This window comes from Ciconia boyciana, chromosome 2 (assembly GCF_034638445.1).
Source record: "Ciconia boyciana chromosome 2, ASM3463844v1, whole genome shotgun sequence".
Lineage (NCBI taxonomy): Eukaryota > Metazoa > Chordata > Aves > Ciconiiformes > Ciconiidae > Ciconia > Ciconia boyciana.
Window position 1 is genome coordinate 62,156,228 of NC_132935.1, and position 14,173 is coordinate 62,170,400.

The 14,173-nt window shown below is 40.0% G+C and overlaps 1 protein-coding gene across 1 annotated transcript in view; it reads left to right on the forward strand.

Moving 5' to 3' along the window:
• The first annotated feature begins 538 nt into the window (after positions 1 to 538).
• Positions 539 to 14,173, forward strand: part of DOK6 (docking protein 6) — a 263,651-nt gene continuing 250,016 nt past the window's right edge. The window contains exon 1 of the mRNA XM_072851317.1: positions 539 to 999. Within this exon, the coding sequence (XP_072707418.1) occupies positions 934 to 999 (66 nt within the window). The 5' untranslated portion in view covers positions 539 to 933. The remainder of the gene's footprint in view (positions 1,000 to 14,173) is intronic.

Consider the following 14,173-nt stretch of genomic DNA (forward strand, 5'->3'; position numbering starts at 1 on the left):
ATAATTAATTAAAGACATGGTCGTCACTGCGGAGGGCACAGAATGCCTATGTTTGACTCATTTTTCAAGTTCGGATGGACTTGTGCCTTTTTTTTTTTTTTTTTTTTTTACTTTTGTAGTTTGTTTCATTGAGTTAGTTGTACTGACACAGTATTTCAATGTTTGGTGTTGGGCGTCTACGCGGCTCCCTGAATACAGAGGCAGGAAGATGCCCCCCTGGGCCGCGTTTCCGAAGGGATCTGCCACCCGAGCGGGGGATGCCGCGGCCACGGCCACAGCGATCCGACAGCCTGGAGAAGAGTGGGTGAAACCGCCAAGGCCGAGGAGAGCATCTGGTCTCGGCTCTGCGTCACGCCCGGGGGCGCCGGGGGGGGCTCAGCCCCCACCGGGCTCAGGAGACCCGCACCGCCTCCCCGGGGCCACCAGCCCGGGCGGCCCCGACCCCCGGCGGCGGGCAGGGCCGGCGCTGGAGGCGGGCTCCGCGGCCGCGGCGGCGGGGGCGGTGTCCCCGCTCCGCTCCGCCCGCCGCCCCGCCCGCCTCCCCGGCCGTAGGCGCGGGCAGCCGCGGAGCCGCCGTCGGGCGGAGCGGAGCGGTGCGGAGCGGAGCGGAGCGGGGCTGGCGGTCAGGGCGGCGGCGCGGGGGAAGCGAGGGGCCGGCGGAAGAGCGGAGCGGGCAGCCGCCCCCCGCCCCCCGGGGCGGCGCGGAGCGGTGCGGAGCGCGGCGTCCGCGGGAGGAGCGCGGAGCGGAGCGGAGCGCAGCGGCTGCCGCTGCCTGGATGCCAGAGGCGCCTTGGGAGCCGGCGGCCGGCGGCACCCGGGAGGGCCCGGGGGAGGAGGAGGAGGAGGAGGAGGAGGAGGCGGCGGCGGCGGCGGCGGCGGCGGAGGAGGAGGAGGACTCCGGGTGCGGAGGGGAGGAAGCAGGCAGCGCTGGCCATGGCCTCCAACTTTAACGATATAGTCAAGCAGGGCTACGTGAAAATCCGCAGCAGGAAGCTGGGGGTGAGTGAGCTCTCCCTTCGCCGGCCCTGCCCGGGGTGGGGGCGAGGCGCTGGCGGCCGCGTCGCCGGCCTGGGGGGCGGCGGTGCCCCGGGCCGGGGCCGCCAGCGCGGGGCGCGGCGACCTGCTGCTGCCGCTGCTCGGACTTTGCTCCCTTCTCCATAGGGGTCGGTGGGGATGCGCTGCCATTGCACCTCGGAGAGAGCCGGCTTCTCCCCTCTCCGGGAAGCGCCGCTCCTCCCTTCTTTCGCAGCGAGCGCCTTCCAGGGTCACTGTCGGCGGAAAGCTTCGCCCCGTCCCTCCGTCCTCCCCGAGTCCCACGGCCCAGGCCGGGGCAGACACCCCCTTGGGCGTCCCTCCCCCCGCCTGCCCCTCGCCTTGCTGCCTCCGGCAGGGGCTTGGTTGGGGAGGGGAAGGCACGGGCAGGGTCTGTGAAAACTTTGTGCGCAGATTCTCCCTCCCTCCTTCTCTCCCTCCCTCCTCCCGTTTTGGGAAAGGGATGTATTCAATCAGGGCAAGGTCTGAAAATTGGAGTACCAGAGCAGCCCGCTAGTGACAGAAAAGCGGGGGAGCTGGTGCCGGAGGGCACGGGGGGCTGTGGAAGGGGAGCCTGCAGCGGGCGGGGGGCAGGCAGGGAGGGAAGGGGGTGACAGCCGCATGGACCGAAAGGCAGATGCAGGCTGTGTTCAGAACTAGAGGCGGCCCCTTAGCTGAGGGTGGCCAGGGATGCTCTGTGAGGCCGAGGATAACACCGTGTTGTCAGATTGGGCATGGGCACTTTCCCTGCTGGGGTACAGCAAGCCTTGAAAAGACAGTGAAGTTGGAGCAGAGTGTGTGCAGGGGCCAGGATTTCCTAAACTTCAGACGCTCCCGGGACTCATTAGTTTGGGCTTTCTCCTGCCCTTTGTGTGTGTGAGAACGAGAAGGCTCAGGGGAGCTGGAAGCCCCAAGGCCTCTGCTGGCTTGCACAGCTACTGATGTTGCCAATAATCCCAAAAGCCCAGGGTCCCTGTGGGCTGGAGACTAAACCTGGCTGGGAGGAGGGCTTGGGTTCTTGCTGGGATCACCTTGTTTTTTTTCTCCAGGTGTGCAGAAAAGTGGAGAGTCCCTACCTGCTCTCCCCTCCAGGAAGGTGGGCAGCCACCCTCCTACTTCCCCCAAAACCTAGCAGAACAGGGCCGTGTGGAAGCTGCCCTCCTCCAAGTCGTGCTCTGCGAGCTTATCACAGTGCTAATATTTATCTCCTCCTCCTCCTCCCTTCTCCCTTCCCCCCAGATGCTGTGCTTTGCTTGCAGACACAGTGTGCAGGATGGTGGGAGACTAATCATAAATTGACCTTTGGAGCACTTTGCTGCCTTGGCAGGGATGTTAATTCCAAAAGAGCACCGAGAGTTTGGTCCAAATCCTTTAATAGCGCCAACTCCAAATGTTTGAGAGATGGTGTAAATCCAAAGAGAATGGATGCTCTTACTAATGATTTTACAACCCGAGAGTCACTCCATCCGTCAGTTAAGCATTAGTCAATCTGAAGAAGCAATTTCTAAGCCTTAGTTTGTTTCTGCAGTCCTCTGCTTAACATTTGCTCATCAGTTTTTTTCCCAGCTCAGCAGTGTTATTGGATGGGCCCAACACAAAGCAGTGAGATGATGGTATCACATCACCCTTATGTTGGTAGCTGGACACAGAGTTAATCTATTTGATTCGCAAATCTGTATTTGAAGGTATCTCAGAGTCCTTTAAGTGTGAGATTATGTCTATGCATATCTCTATATGCAAATACTTTTATATACCTGTGTGTATAGTGTATATGCAACAAATGTAGAGTTCATATTACAGTAATCTTGGATGATACTTGCTGCCTTGTGAAAACAAAATTATGAAGACAGCGATATTTCATTGCAGCATATATTAAGTAGCTTGAATATCTTATTTTGAAGACATTAATCTGATTTTTTTGGGGGGACATATAACTGCATTTTTTTTGAGTGGATATTATTCATGGTCAGAATGATTATCATACTTCTACACTAAGCAGAAGTGAAACAGTTCATACAGTGTCTATAGAGGATTTTCTACTGAAGAGGTGTGTGGGGGTGGCAACTCAGACTACACAGCCTCAGGCAGGTGGTAGTATAAGCTTAAATATGACATATGGGGATGCACATCTGAATAAATTTATTAAGTACAATGTAAAATGGATTATATTTTATAGAAAATAGCATCAAAATTCAAAAGAGATGTGATGGTTGAAAGGTATGAATATGTGTGTATATATCCATGGCTAATTGGATTCTGGTGACTGAATTTCTAAATTAATGCAATTTTTCTTCACCAAGTGAAACATTAAAGGTTTGTATTTTTTTCCCTTATGTCCATCTCCAAGTCTAAACCTTAATGAATTACACTAGAGCTGTCATAATGTAGGTGAATACATCAGTTTTCAGGGATATAAATGTCTGTTAACGAATGAATATTTTTAACCTCCAGAAAATACTGAAAGAAGGGAAGAGAGCTATGGGTTCTGGAAAATAAGGCTAAGGTCATTTTGAAATATGTAAATAGAATTGTATCTCTTGCTGGTTATGTTTCATTCTTATACACTGGAAGTTATTGGGGTTTTTTTTTTTTGTTTTTTTTGGTCATAATAGTCTATGTTCTTTGAATATTTCAATGTCTCCTGAAAAGTAGATTGATTAGAACTTGGAGAGCCGAGGTGACTAGTACCAATTTTAGTGCTAGACTTGGGCAATAAAAGCTAATTCTAACCTTTAGGCTGGTATCCAACTCATTATGAAAATTCTTCCAGTGCAACTTTTATTCTGTCTTGTTTTGTGACTGAGGGAGTCCTGGCTGGAAACCAAGTAGAAGATTCTTCAATATAATGAAACCTGTGAAGTTTCAGGTAAAACTGAGTGACATAATACAGTAGAGCAAAATCAGATAGCATATTTCATTTTATTAAAAAAAAAAACAAAACCAAACCAACAATCTTTGACTTGGTGTGAAATTGCCAGTAGAATTTAGTTTTCAAAAACCCAAGTCGTAAGTCATCTTTTGATTACCTCCTTTTATTGATTTTCTACTTTGTAAAATAGAAACTATGAATATTTTTTTTACAAGGTATCACGTGTTTACCTCAGACTTACTATGGCTATACCTTGCTTTGAGTACTTGTTACCCTGTCTGCCTACTCCCCACGTACATGCAAATTGGATTTGTAGTGTGCGCGAGTACTGTCTCCAGTCACGGGGCACAGACAAACGTCCATTCTGAACCAAGCGGTCCAGACTCAGAGCTATTTTGCCATCAATAGGTGATTCTGGTCAGAAAGGTTATCTGAAGTCAGAGATGAGGCCTAAGTCTTGATGGGAATACATGCTAAGAAGTACTGTGAGAATTTGCCATTATTTTTTGTTTAGTCATACCTGCTCATCAAGACTTTTTGCCTTTTTTTCACCATAATCGTGACGTGCTCGCTTACTATTGGATTTACATCTTAATGCGCTTCTGTGTATTTTCTGACAGTCTAGTATTTTCAAGTAAAATGCGTTGTTCTGATATCTTTATATCGTTAAAGTGGCTTCTTTCGATGTCAGGTTGGATAGTCAGCTTGCCAAAATGAGGACCTTTACCAACCTCTCTGTTGTTGTTGGAATCTGACATCTGCCTCCATTGGGAAGATCACGGTTTCTGCCATGGAGATGTCTCGCCACAAAGAGACATCCAGCCAGTTAGACACTTAGCCTGTCTCCTTACTTTTGTTAAGCATGAGCTGTATATAAAATATTTCTAAGGTACCTTGAAAGTTTAAATGTATATTAAAGCCTATGTAGTAGACAATCTCACATGTATACATGATGTCTTCATCGAGGTATCGCAAGTATCTTTGAAACTTAGAAACTGTAGTCAGTGAGAATAACTGCCATCTTCTTAAAATCTTTTTCCTTGCAACCTAAATATGCATTTCTTTTCAATGCTCTGGCATTCCTCGCTGTTTGATATTTTGCTTTTCTCTAATACTACATAAAGGAAATACCTCATTCTTGCAGCCATTACATTTGACCTGTGCGACCCTCCTTTGAAATAAATTTGATTGTAATGTGGTGTGCTGTTCAGATCAGAATAGGTCATTTGTGTAGCATGGAACAGGACTGTGCTGCCTTTGTTCTTTTGGAATCTTTCATACTTGTGTCGCATTAAAATTCATATGACACAATTTTATACGGCGCTGGCTGTGCTCATAGGCTGAAACTTTCTTGTAGCAGATTGAACCCCTTTGTTGCCTCCTAATAAACTAAGCTGTGAGGATTTCATGCCTTGTTGAAGTGCTGTTTCTTAGAAGAAAAACAATTTGATGTTACATTAGGAAGTCTAGTTAAAAATGAGCATTGTGTCACTTTGATAGTCTTGTTTTGACCAATATCAACCTTCGAAGTCATAATCTGTTTGTTTGTTTGTTTTCATATTTTCTTTTTTTTTTCTTTTTTTTTTTGGCACGCCTTGGCCATAGAACAAAAGAATCCTATCTAACAGAAATTTTTACTCAGCTGGTGAATAAACACTGATTTATTTTTTTTTTAAATGTGTTTCCACATACTGAGTAGAATTATTTCCTGAGTGGTTCAGCTTATACTCTAATACTGCTATCCGAAGAGAAAATTCTAGCTGCCAGTCAGTCTTGATTGAGTAATAAATAACACGTTGCTCTTAGTCACCAAAGGAAAATTTGTACCATAAAAAACCCCCTACTTTTAACCATACTTTTAGATCATTATAGGTACCTTTTCTGGAAATGAACATAGTGTTTCTCCTTCTGCTGTTAACCCTGTCTTCAATCAATCAGCCCTAACAATGCTATGAATACGAACCTCTGATTGCAGTTTGGTTCCTCTTGAAATAGTGCAGTATGTGTCTTACAAAATCCTAACATTTAATTGATATTGTGTATATATTTAGGGTGAAGAAACCACAGGGATCTGAAAAATGTCCTGAGTTTGAGATTGCACTGATTGACGGCAGCGGCTTTGCAAGTGGGTCATGATGAATACAGAGGGCAGAGTAAAGGTCTTCTGTTTCTTTCAGTTGCTGTAGCATATTCTAAGAAACAAACAAACAAATGAAAAAGCCTAAGCAAATAGTGCAGCCTGGAATGGATATACTTTCCATAGATTATTTGATGTTATTATCTGTGGGAAATCTGCTCAGCCTGTTTGAAAGCACCAAGATTGCCACTTATAACTGCATCCTGATGGATTACCTCAACTATGAATTACATACCAGAGCATGAAAATTATTCAAATGAAACTTTAAAAACTTAATTCCTATCTATAATAAATTTATTTTAATTTTAATAAAGCTCCAGACTGACAGGATTTAGATTCCAGATTCCTTCCATGTAAAGGAGTTCCTTTTTCACACTAGTTCTAGACAACCTGAGAAATGGAATTAAAAGGATTTCACTGTAATCCATTAAAGAATCTAGTCACATTTACTGCTTAATACTGAAAGTATCATTTAAAATACCAATAATTACTGCTTTCATTACTTTTTCTTGCTACAGTTATATGAATGAATTTGCAGAATTAGATGGAAAATATATGGATTTCCAATTTGGTCATTATAGAAAGAACAATGATTTTGAGCTTTTGACCAGTTCTTATTGATTAAGCGTATTGTGCAGGAGATGGAAAGAAATATATTGCAGCCATTGTAAACAAGGACAAAAAGTCCAACAATTTTTTATGCTAATGTTTGTGTTTAAAGAAACTTGTGACTCAGGCTTTATTAGGCATTTCTGAGTTGCTGTGTTTCCCAGTTGCTTTTCTTGATGTGCTTTATCACCTCTTAATTCTCAAGAGGTCTGATAGCCAAAGGTCTATAAATTTTGTAGTGGATGGCACTTATTTAAAGGGAAAAATAGTTTCTCTTTTGCAGATAGCATATCACATCCATGTTATCAATGGATTATAGATGCTTCTATTTTTACTCTTGTGTGTAATATCATTAACCTCAGTGAGATTATACCTTAGCTGTATGACGATTACACAAAGAAGTGTTTGTAGACTCGACATCTTTCACTTGCATATCGTGAGATGGTAAAATTTTATTGAGAGTTTATTTGTATCTCCTGTGAGGTGATGGCCTTTTGGTTTTTCATTTAGGAGTCTGTCATTTTTCTCCTACGATGGACATTAAAGACCTGATGAAAAGACCCTGTAGTCAATTTAAAGGAACCCATTAACTTCGATGGCTTTGGTTCAGAGTCCAGGCGGGAACGTTAGCTACATGCATAGAACATGGATTTCCTTGTTGTAAAATACCCTTGAAATCCTACTCAAAGGAGTTGTCCTTTCTCAAACTGGTAATTATGGAAGAAACATTCTCTATGAATCCTTGAAATACACAAGGAATTATTCATGTCATTCCAGTAGTGAGGTTTTTTTCCTAGTTTTTTAGAAATAATCTCTCCTCAAATCATTCATTCAGATTTTTGCAAGCAGTGCAAAATGCTTTATAGCGGTTGCCTGGCAACAACATATTCAGCCAACAGCATATGTGAATCAGTTGTTAGTTGTACATTTATATATATGACTGTATAGAGAATACATTTTAGATAGGTACTAATGAGAAATTACTAAAAAAGCATGCTATGAAATGCTCTTTTTTTTTTTTTTAAGACAAATAAAGGCGTTTGGGTCTACATTACCCAGGAAAGTTTGTTTTTTATTTTAGCTTGTGTAAAAGATTTGCTAGTTGAACAGCTTTTCACAAATGTCATGATATAGTTAATGTACTTGTATGCAGTCATAGCAAGTAATGTAAAATATTCTCTTTGTTGAAGGTGAAAAATACATTAATATGTATGGATGCTGATTCATATCCCTCACTGTTGTTTAAATTAATAATGTGTTAGTGAACCAAAATGTGGGTACTTTACTGTATACTGTAGCCATTCAGATCTGTTATATTTAAAATAATAATTGTAAACGTTGTGCTGCATTTTATGTTTTTAATCTCTTCAACTTGCAGTGCAGCTCTAAAAATAAAAAAGATATTGGTGTATTATTGTAATTAATCATTGCTCTGTTGAAAACTTTTTTTTCCAGATAAAATACATAGTTCAGCTCTAAATACTGTAAAATTTCTTCAGTAAGGTCAACAAAGATAAAAAAGGAGATCTTTTAATCTTGTGGAGAAAGTTTGTATACCGTAGGACAAAATTGCAAACTTATAAAGAAGAGTTGAGGGAGAGTAGGGTTTGCTGTAACTGTATCTTAACAATTGTGTGTCACATAAATGTTTAATATTAATGTTTTTTTACTATTCAGAATACATAGCCATGCATCATGTCTGAGAAGAAAATTTGCGTAATTGTTTAGTGCAGCTAGCAAACCACTAGAACTGAAAACCTGGTACAAGTCAAGAGATTTCCAAATAGTGAGATTTTCAGCTGGTTGGAGAAGTGGATCTGCTGACTCCAGGAGTACTCTTTCTGACTAGGGTAGGCAGAGTCTTGTTCAGAAATCTGGGACTAAAACTGTGGAGTTTTGAAGATGAATGTTAATATTGAATTCTACTTAGAAATTAAGGAAAGAAAATAATGTAAGGTACTGATTAAATGTACTTCCTTTCTGTGAACTCCACCACAAAAGAATTTTGCAGCTTTTTAACAATTGTAGTGTGTGAAACGTGTCATTGCCATCATACTGAGAGGTTACAAGACCATGCAAATAGAGCCTCACAGGAATTACTGTTCACTTCAGATGCACATAAATTAGGAAGATAATTAATGAAAGTGTGTAAATCTTTTAAAAGATTGATCTTATTTCTCTCTGTTGTTCAGCTGCCAAACTGGCCCTCATCATCTCCAGCTTATCTGGACTGAACTTTGGAAAGGTTGTATTCATTAACGTGTCAGTAAGGAATTAGAAACACATGGCATTGACTAGATCTGGGGAAAAAAGTTACACACTGTCTGCCTACTGGAGGAAAGGCTCTTCAGCGTGTTTCCCCTACCTGTTCATTGTAAAAAAATGAATAGCAAAGTTTAATATCAAAAGTTTTTCACTGCTGTAGAACCAAATTAGGGCCATTTTTGAGCAGGAAGCTCATGATACGTCTAACACTCTCCGTTCTTTGTCCTTGGAATATTTTTTTTAGACACTGTTGCTCCGGTTTTCTCTGCCCTCGGAGTGAATTGATACGTTCTCTTTTCTCATGCAAACATTTATTTTTCCTGCAAAGAGAAAAGAATATGTGTAGCCGTACAAAATAATAATGAAAAAGGGTTTTCTGAAAGAGTAGTTATAATTATTGTTTTGTACAGTGCCTAGACAGAGGAGACTACATTTGTGGTTGTCCTTTAGACATTATCATGATAAATATAATTTATATTTATTATAATTGCTTTTATTTTTTGTTCTTATTTATCTGACTACTTGTAGAGAATGCAGTCTTTGATAAAGTATTTACCTGATGCAGTAAATATATTATCTAGTTCAAATGTGATGAGAGAATGTGAAAAAATAAAATATATGAGGCTTAAGAATGGAGAAAACTTCCATTTTAACTGTAGTTGATATACTAAATTATTAATCGCTAGATTAGTATGATAATAATAAGGTACTTTCAAATTAAATTGCTTTGCTGATGAAAGTAATTTTTGTTGATGCAGTTAGAATAGTAATACTTTCTCTAAATGGTACTTGAAACTGTACTTTTAAACTGTTTCTCTGAACACTTCAACAGGATGTGGAGTTTCCATACGAGAACAGAAGAAGAGCAGGGATTTTTTGGCACAATGAAAGCAAGCTAGAGCTGTTCAGTGTGTGGTCCTTTCGGTTGCTAAACTCATTCAGATCTCTCTGACTTCTGTAGCAGGCACTGAAGGTCCTCAACTTCTCATATGATACCATTCTTAATGAATGTCATTTTCTCCATCGATTATGCAAGGCTAAATACTACGTTGGTCATATTGTCTACTTGTATATTAGTGATTCTTGCTTTTAAGTTGCATGGTGTTTACCTACTGTCTGAGAAAGATTGAGACTCTTCAGCTGGGATGGCTTAAGTTTCATATCTGAGAATAAATTTCTTGACTTCTGAGTATCAGAGAAGTATTTGATGCTTGGTATTATTATTCTCAGAGTTACAGTTTTTCGAACTCCATCCATGTATACTGCTACTGATAATCCTGAAAAGACTGAGACTTACAGAGGTACAAATACACAAAGAAAAATTTTTTGGAGTGAGGAGAAATGCAATGCTGCTTTTTGCCTTTCAAGAGAAAAAGATTTGTGTGTGTATAAATATATATGTATATAAAAGAACAGCAACATCCTAACAACAAAGCTAGAAGGTTAATTTTCCATAGTTGTAACAAGAAGAGTAGTAAAAGATATTTTACTGATTTTTTTTTTTTTTTTTTCTGTAGTCCTTGTTTCTTAAACTACAAGTAAGGTTTTTGGAGCTTTTTGCACTATTAATGAAATAACCTCTTTCTAGAAGACAGAAATCTTTGTGTTTAAATGTTGGACTGTATATGAGAAGAGTTAAATTTTAGTCTTTTTCAGAGATGTAATTTGTAGTCTCGAGCACTTAGATTCATTCCAGCCGTATTCTCAATTATACTAAGCCCACTGTACACTACATAAATTAAATTTAAAGCTGCATTAAGGCCCCTTATACTGCCAGCGTAGTGAAGAATGCTGCTAGTGTAAATGGGAAACAGGCTTTCTGAGCTTAAGTTTTCTGTCTGTAAAATTAATATAATCTCTTTTCATCCATCTCTTCTTTATTTTGTCTGCTTCAACTATAAACTCTTGATAAATTCTCATCTTAGATATGTAGGTTGGCTAGCCCTGATCATGGTCAAAACTATTATTAGGTTCTACCACAGTATAGAAAATACTGGAATAATTCAGAATTTATTTGTAATAGTTTGAATCACAGAACCACGGAATGGTTGAGGTTGGAAGGGACCTCTGGAGGTCATCTGGTCCAACTCCCCTGCTCAAGCAGGGTCACTGTTTATTTTAATGTTGTATGAAGATTGTTACTTTTGATTGGAAAATAAGTTTCATTGAATTATTCTATGAAATGTCTCTTTCTACAGTTAGGATTTGTTCAGGTATCTGAGTTATTTTAATTTTTATATATAAAGAAAGTAAATATTTTGCCCTTTTTTTCCCCTCAGATCTTACTGATAGAAATGATTGCTCATCAAGTTTCATCTTAGAAACAGGTGTCACTGATAGAAAGGCGAGAAGTCTGAAGCTGATAACTTTGATAGGATTTATGTCTCTGTCGCTTTATTTGAGACACAATTGTAGCAGAAAATCTAAAGTCTTGAATGGTTTAACTTTTAAAAGTAGGTATCATTGAAAATGTTAAAGGTACACTTATTCACATCTTAACTGGCAGAACAATCCTGAGAGCTGAATATGGTCCATGAGGCAGTTTCGTAACTGCTAGGGTTACCGGTCTGCCATTGTGGATGTAAGTGTCTGACCGCAGACATGCAGAAATTAGCCATATTTGTCAAATTCATGTCACACAATGCAACAACCTTATTTTAAGGGGGGTGGGGGACGATGGTTAGAGATGTTACTACAACATCTTTTTCCTTTCTTAGTGCAGCGTATCACTGGTCAGATTTTGAGAAGACATCAGAGTTTTCTCACCTCCAAGTTTTATAAAAGGCATGTTCTTCCACAAAACAATTTGGAAAACCTTTACCCTCTAGGTTTATGTGAAGCTTTCTGCTAAGTAATACTAATACCTAGCCTTAGGTTGTGCATTTTACCCATTAATATCTCGGAGCTCAGCACAGGGAGCGTGTATTTGCATGGTCCCATAGAGGAAGGTCTGTGGGACTTTGTGCAAGTTGTAGGATGAATCAGTTGAGCCCACTTGCAGAGTCTAGAGATGACAAAATGCGTTGTTTCTTGAGGAAATCTACCTACACAATATGTGCAATAAAAAAGCACTACAGAAGTGTTTATTGAAAATAAATGTAGGTATATATAAAGAAACCCAACAAAAGTAGTTAATCAAATTACGGTTTGTCCAGAATAGTAATGCTAGCATGCGCACTTCCAGAAGAAGATTTGTAACAGCCAGTATTGTCAGCGTCATGATTTGCCTTTAGTAAAAAAAAATCTTTTTCTGTAGCCTTTTGAAGTCACTGAAAGATTTGTATTCTCTTCGGTAGGTCATAGCTCAAAGCAAAAAGTTGAAAGGATATCGGGTAGCCTTTGCTAATATGATGTGTATTGGTTGAATACACTCTTAAGCTTATGCAGTGTCAACACACTTATGTAGTAATATGTTTGATGAAACCCAGTTGCTGCATCATGTTACATTTTCTCAATCATTGAATAATCCTGAGTTTTTAGGTTTTTTTAATAATGAAAATTGTAATGTAGACCCATCCTAAAGAAGAATGAGAGAAAGGGAAATGTTAAAAATAGGTGAATATCCTACTTTTTGCTGTAAATGCAAACTTGTAGATGAACTAGATCAGCTGTTTCTGATGTACGTAGTCATTCCTTTCATTAGATCTCACTATTCTGGGTAGGTATATTTTTAATTGCTTCTGGCAAGTCATAAGATCAAACATTTTTGCAGGAAAAGCTGTGCAACAGGCAAAAAGTTTCTCAGCAGTAAATCTACATTTGCATGTAAATTTTAGCTGGTGTGAATTAGTGAAAGTGAGATTTACAAAAAGCAGAGTAAAAAATTCTAAGATCTAACTTCCCCTGTTGGAACAGAATCTCTGACAGCCGTTATTCCCAATAATGGTGTGAGATGTATTAAATATATAAATATTAAAAATATAGCAGAAGGAATAAGGAGCAAAAGAAAGGAAGCAGACTGCTCTATTCGGATGTCATTGCAGAAAAACAGGAATGGAATTATTTTTATGGTCCCAGAGTTCTTAGTAAAGCAGAATACTGCAGTTTTTTAAAGGTAGAGTAGATATGTTAATACAAAGGCTCTATTTCTAGAATATAAGCCATTGCACAGTACAGGACTTGCCCAAGACCCAGAGGCCAAACAAGATATTGCTGGGTCACTACCATTGCAGAAGATTCAGGTTATTTTGAAGAATTAGATCTGAATGCCTGTAGAGGATCATTAGAGATGACTGTTTTCAAACACTTCCTAATCGTTTGGGATGAAGACAATGCTTACGAAGACAATGTGAAAGAGAGCTGTAGCTAGTGATAACAGCTTAGCAGCCAGTGGAGAACATTGGTTAGAACATTGGAGGTAGGCATCTGAGGTGCTTCAAAAACTGAAGCCACACAATGAGACGTAAGGAGGAATCTGTGGAGAAGCCATGGAATAGAGTTAGATGAGATTTATGGTCAATGAGAGGAAAATTTATACTGGTGGGCCTCATACTGTACTTATTCGAGGATGAATGTTACTTTAGCAGCTTTTATACAATAATATGCCTACAGTGTTTAGATGTATTGCTTTGGGATTCTTTGAACTGAAGGAGAAAATAGAAAAGTATATGTTATTTGTAAATATTTTTGACATGAATTTGACATGATCATAGCATAATGCAGTTTATGTCCTAAGAGAACCCAGAGGTTAAATACATTTCAAAATGTTTTTGGAGGTGTATTTTCCAGAACTCTTGATGTCAGAAAATAATTTTTGCCTGAAATCTTTTTTTCCCCTCTCCTCTGAACAAACAGATTGGTCGTTTCTGCTGTGTTTCTGTATAATGTTATTCTATGGCTTATACTAATTTCTCCTAAAAAGAAATACTGCAGGTGAATCTCTCCTCCCCTGCAATCTGAACAAACTTCAGTTTAAAACTGTAGTGAGGTGATGCCTCTTGTTTGGTTCTTCAGAATCCTTTTTTTTTTTTTTTCTCCACCTCTGTCTTACCTGAAACGTTTCCTAGACCAGCCTGTAGATAAATAATTGATCTTCTGATAGCAAAATTAACACTTTTCCTTTCTGTAATCTGGAAATTACTAGAAAGAGTAAATATGGGTTCTGATTTAAACAGATACACTTCCTAATATACTTAATTGATTTACTTGTACTAATTAAAAACGGTTGAGCTAATGGGCCAAATATCTACTTGTCAGTAGAAAAGCATATGAAGAAATACAGCCTCCTTCAGTATATGTCAGGCTTTTCAGTCTAGGAAAAT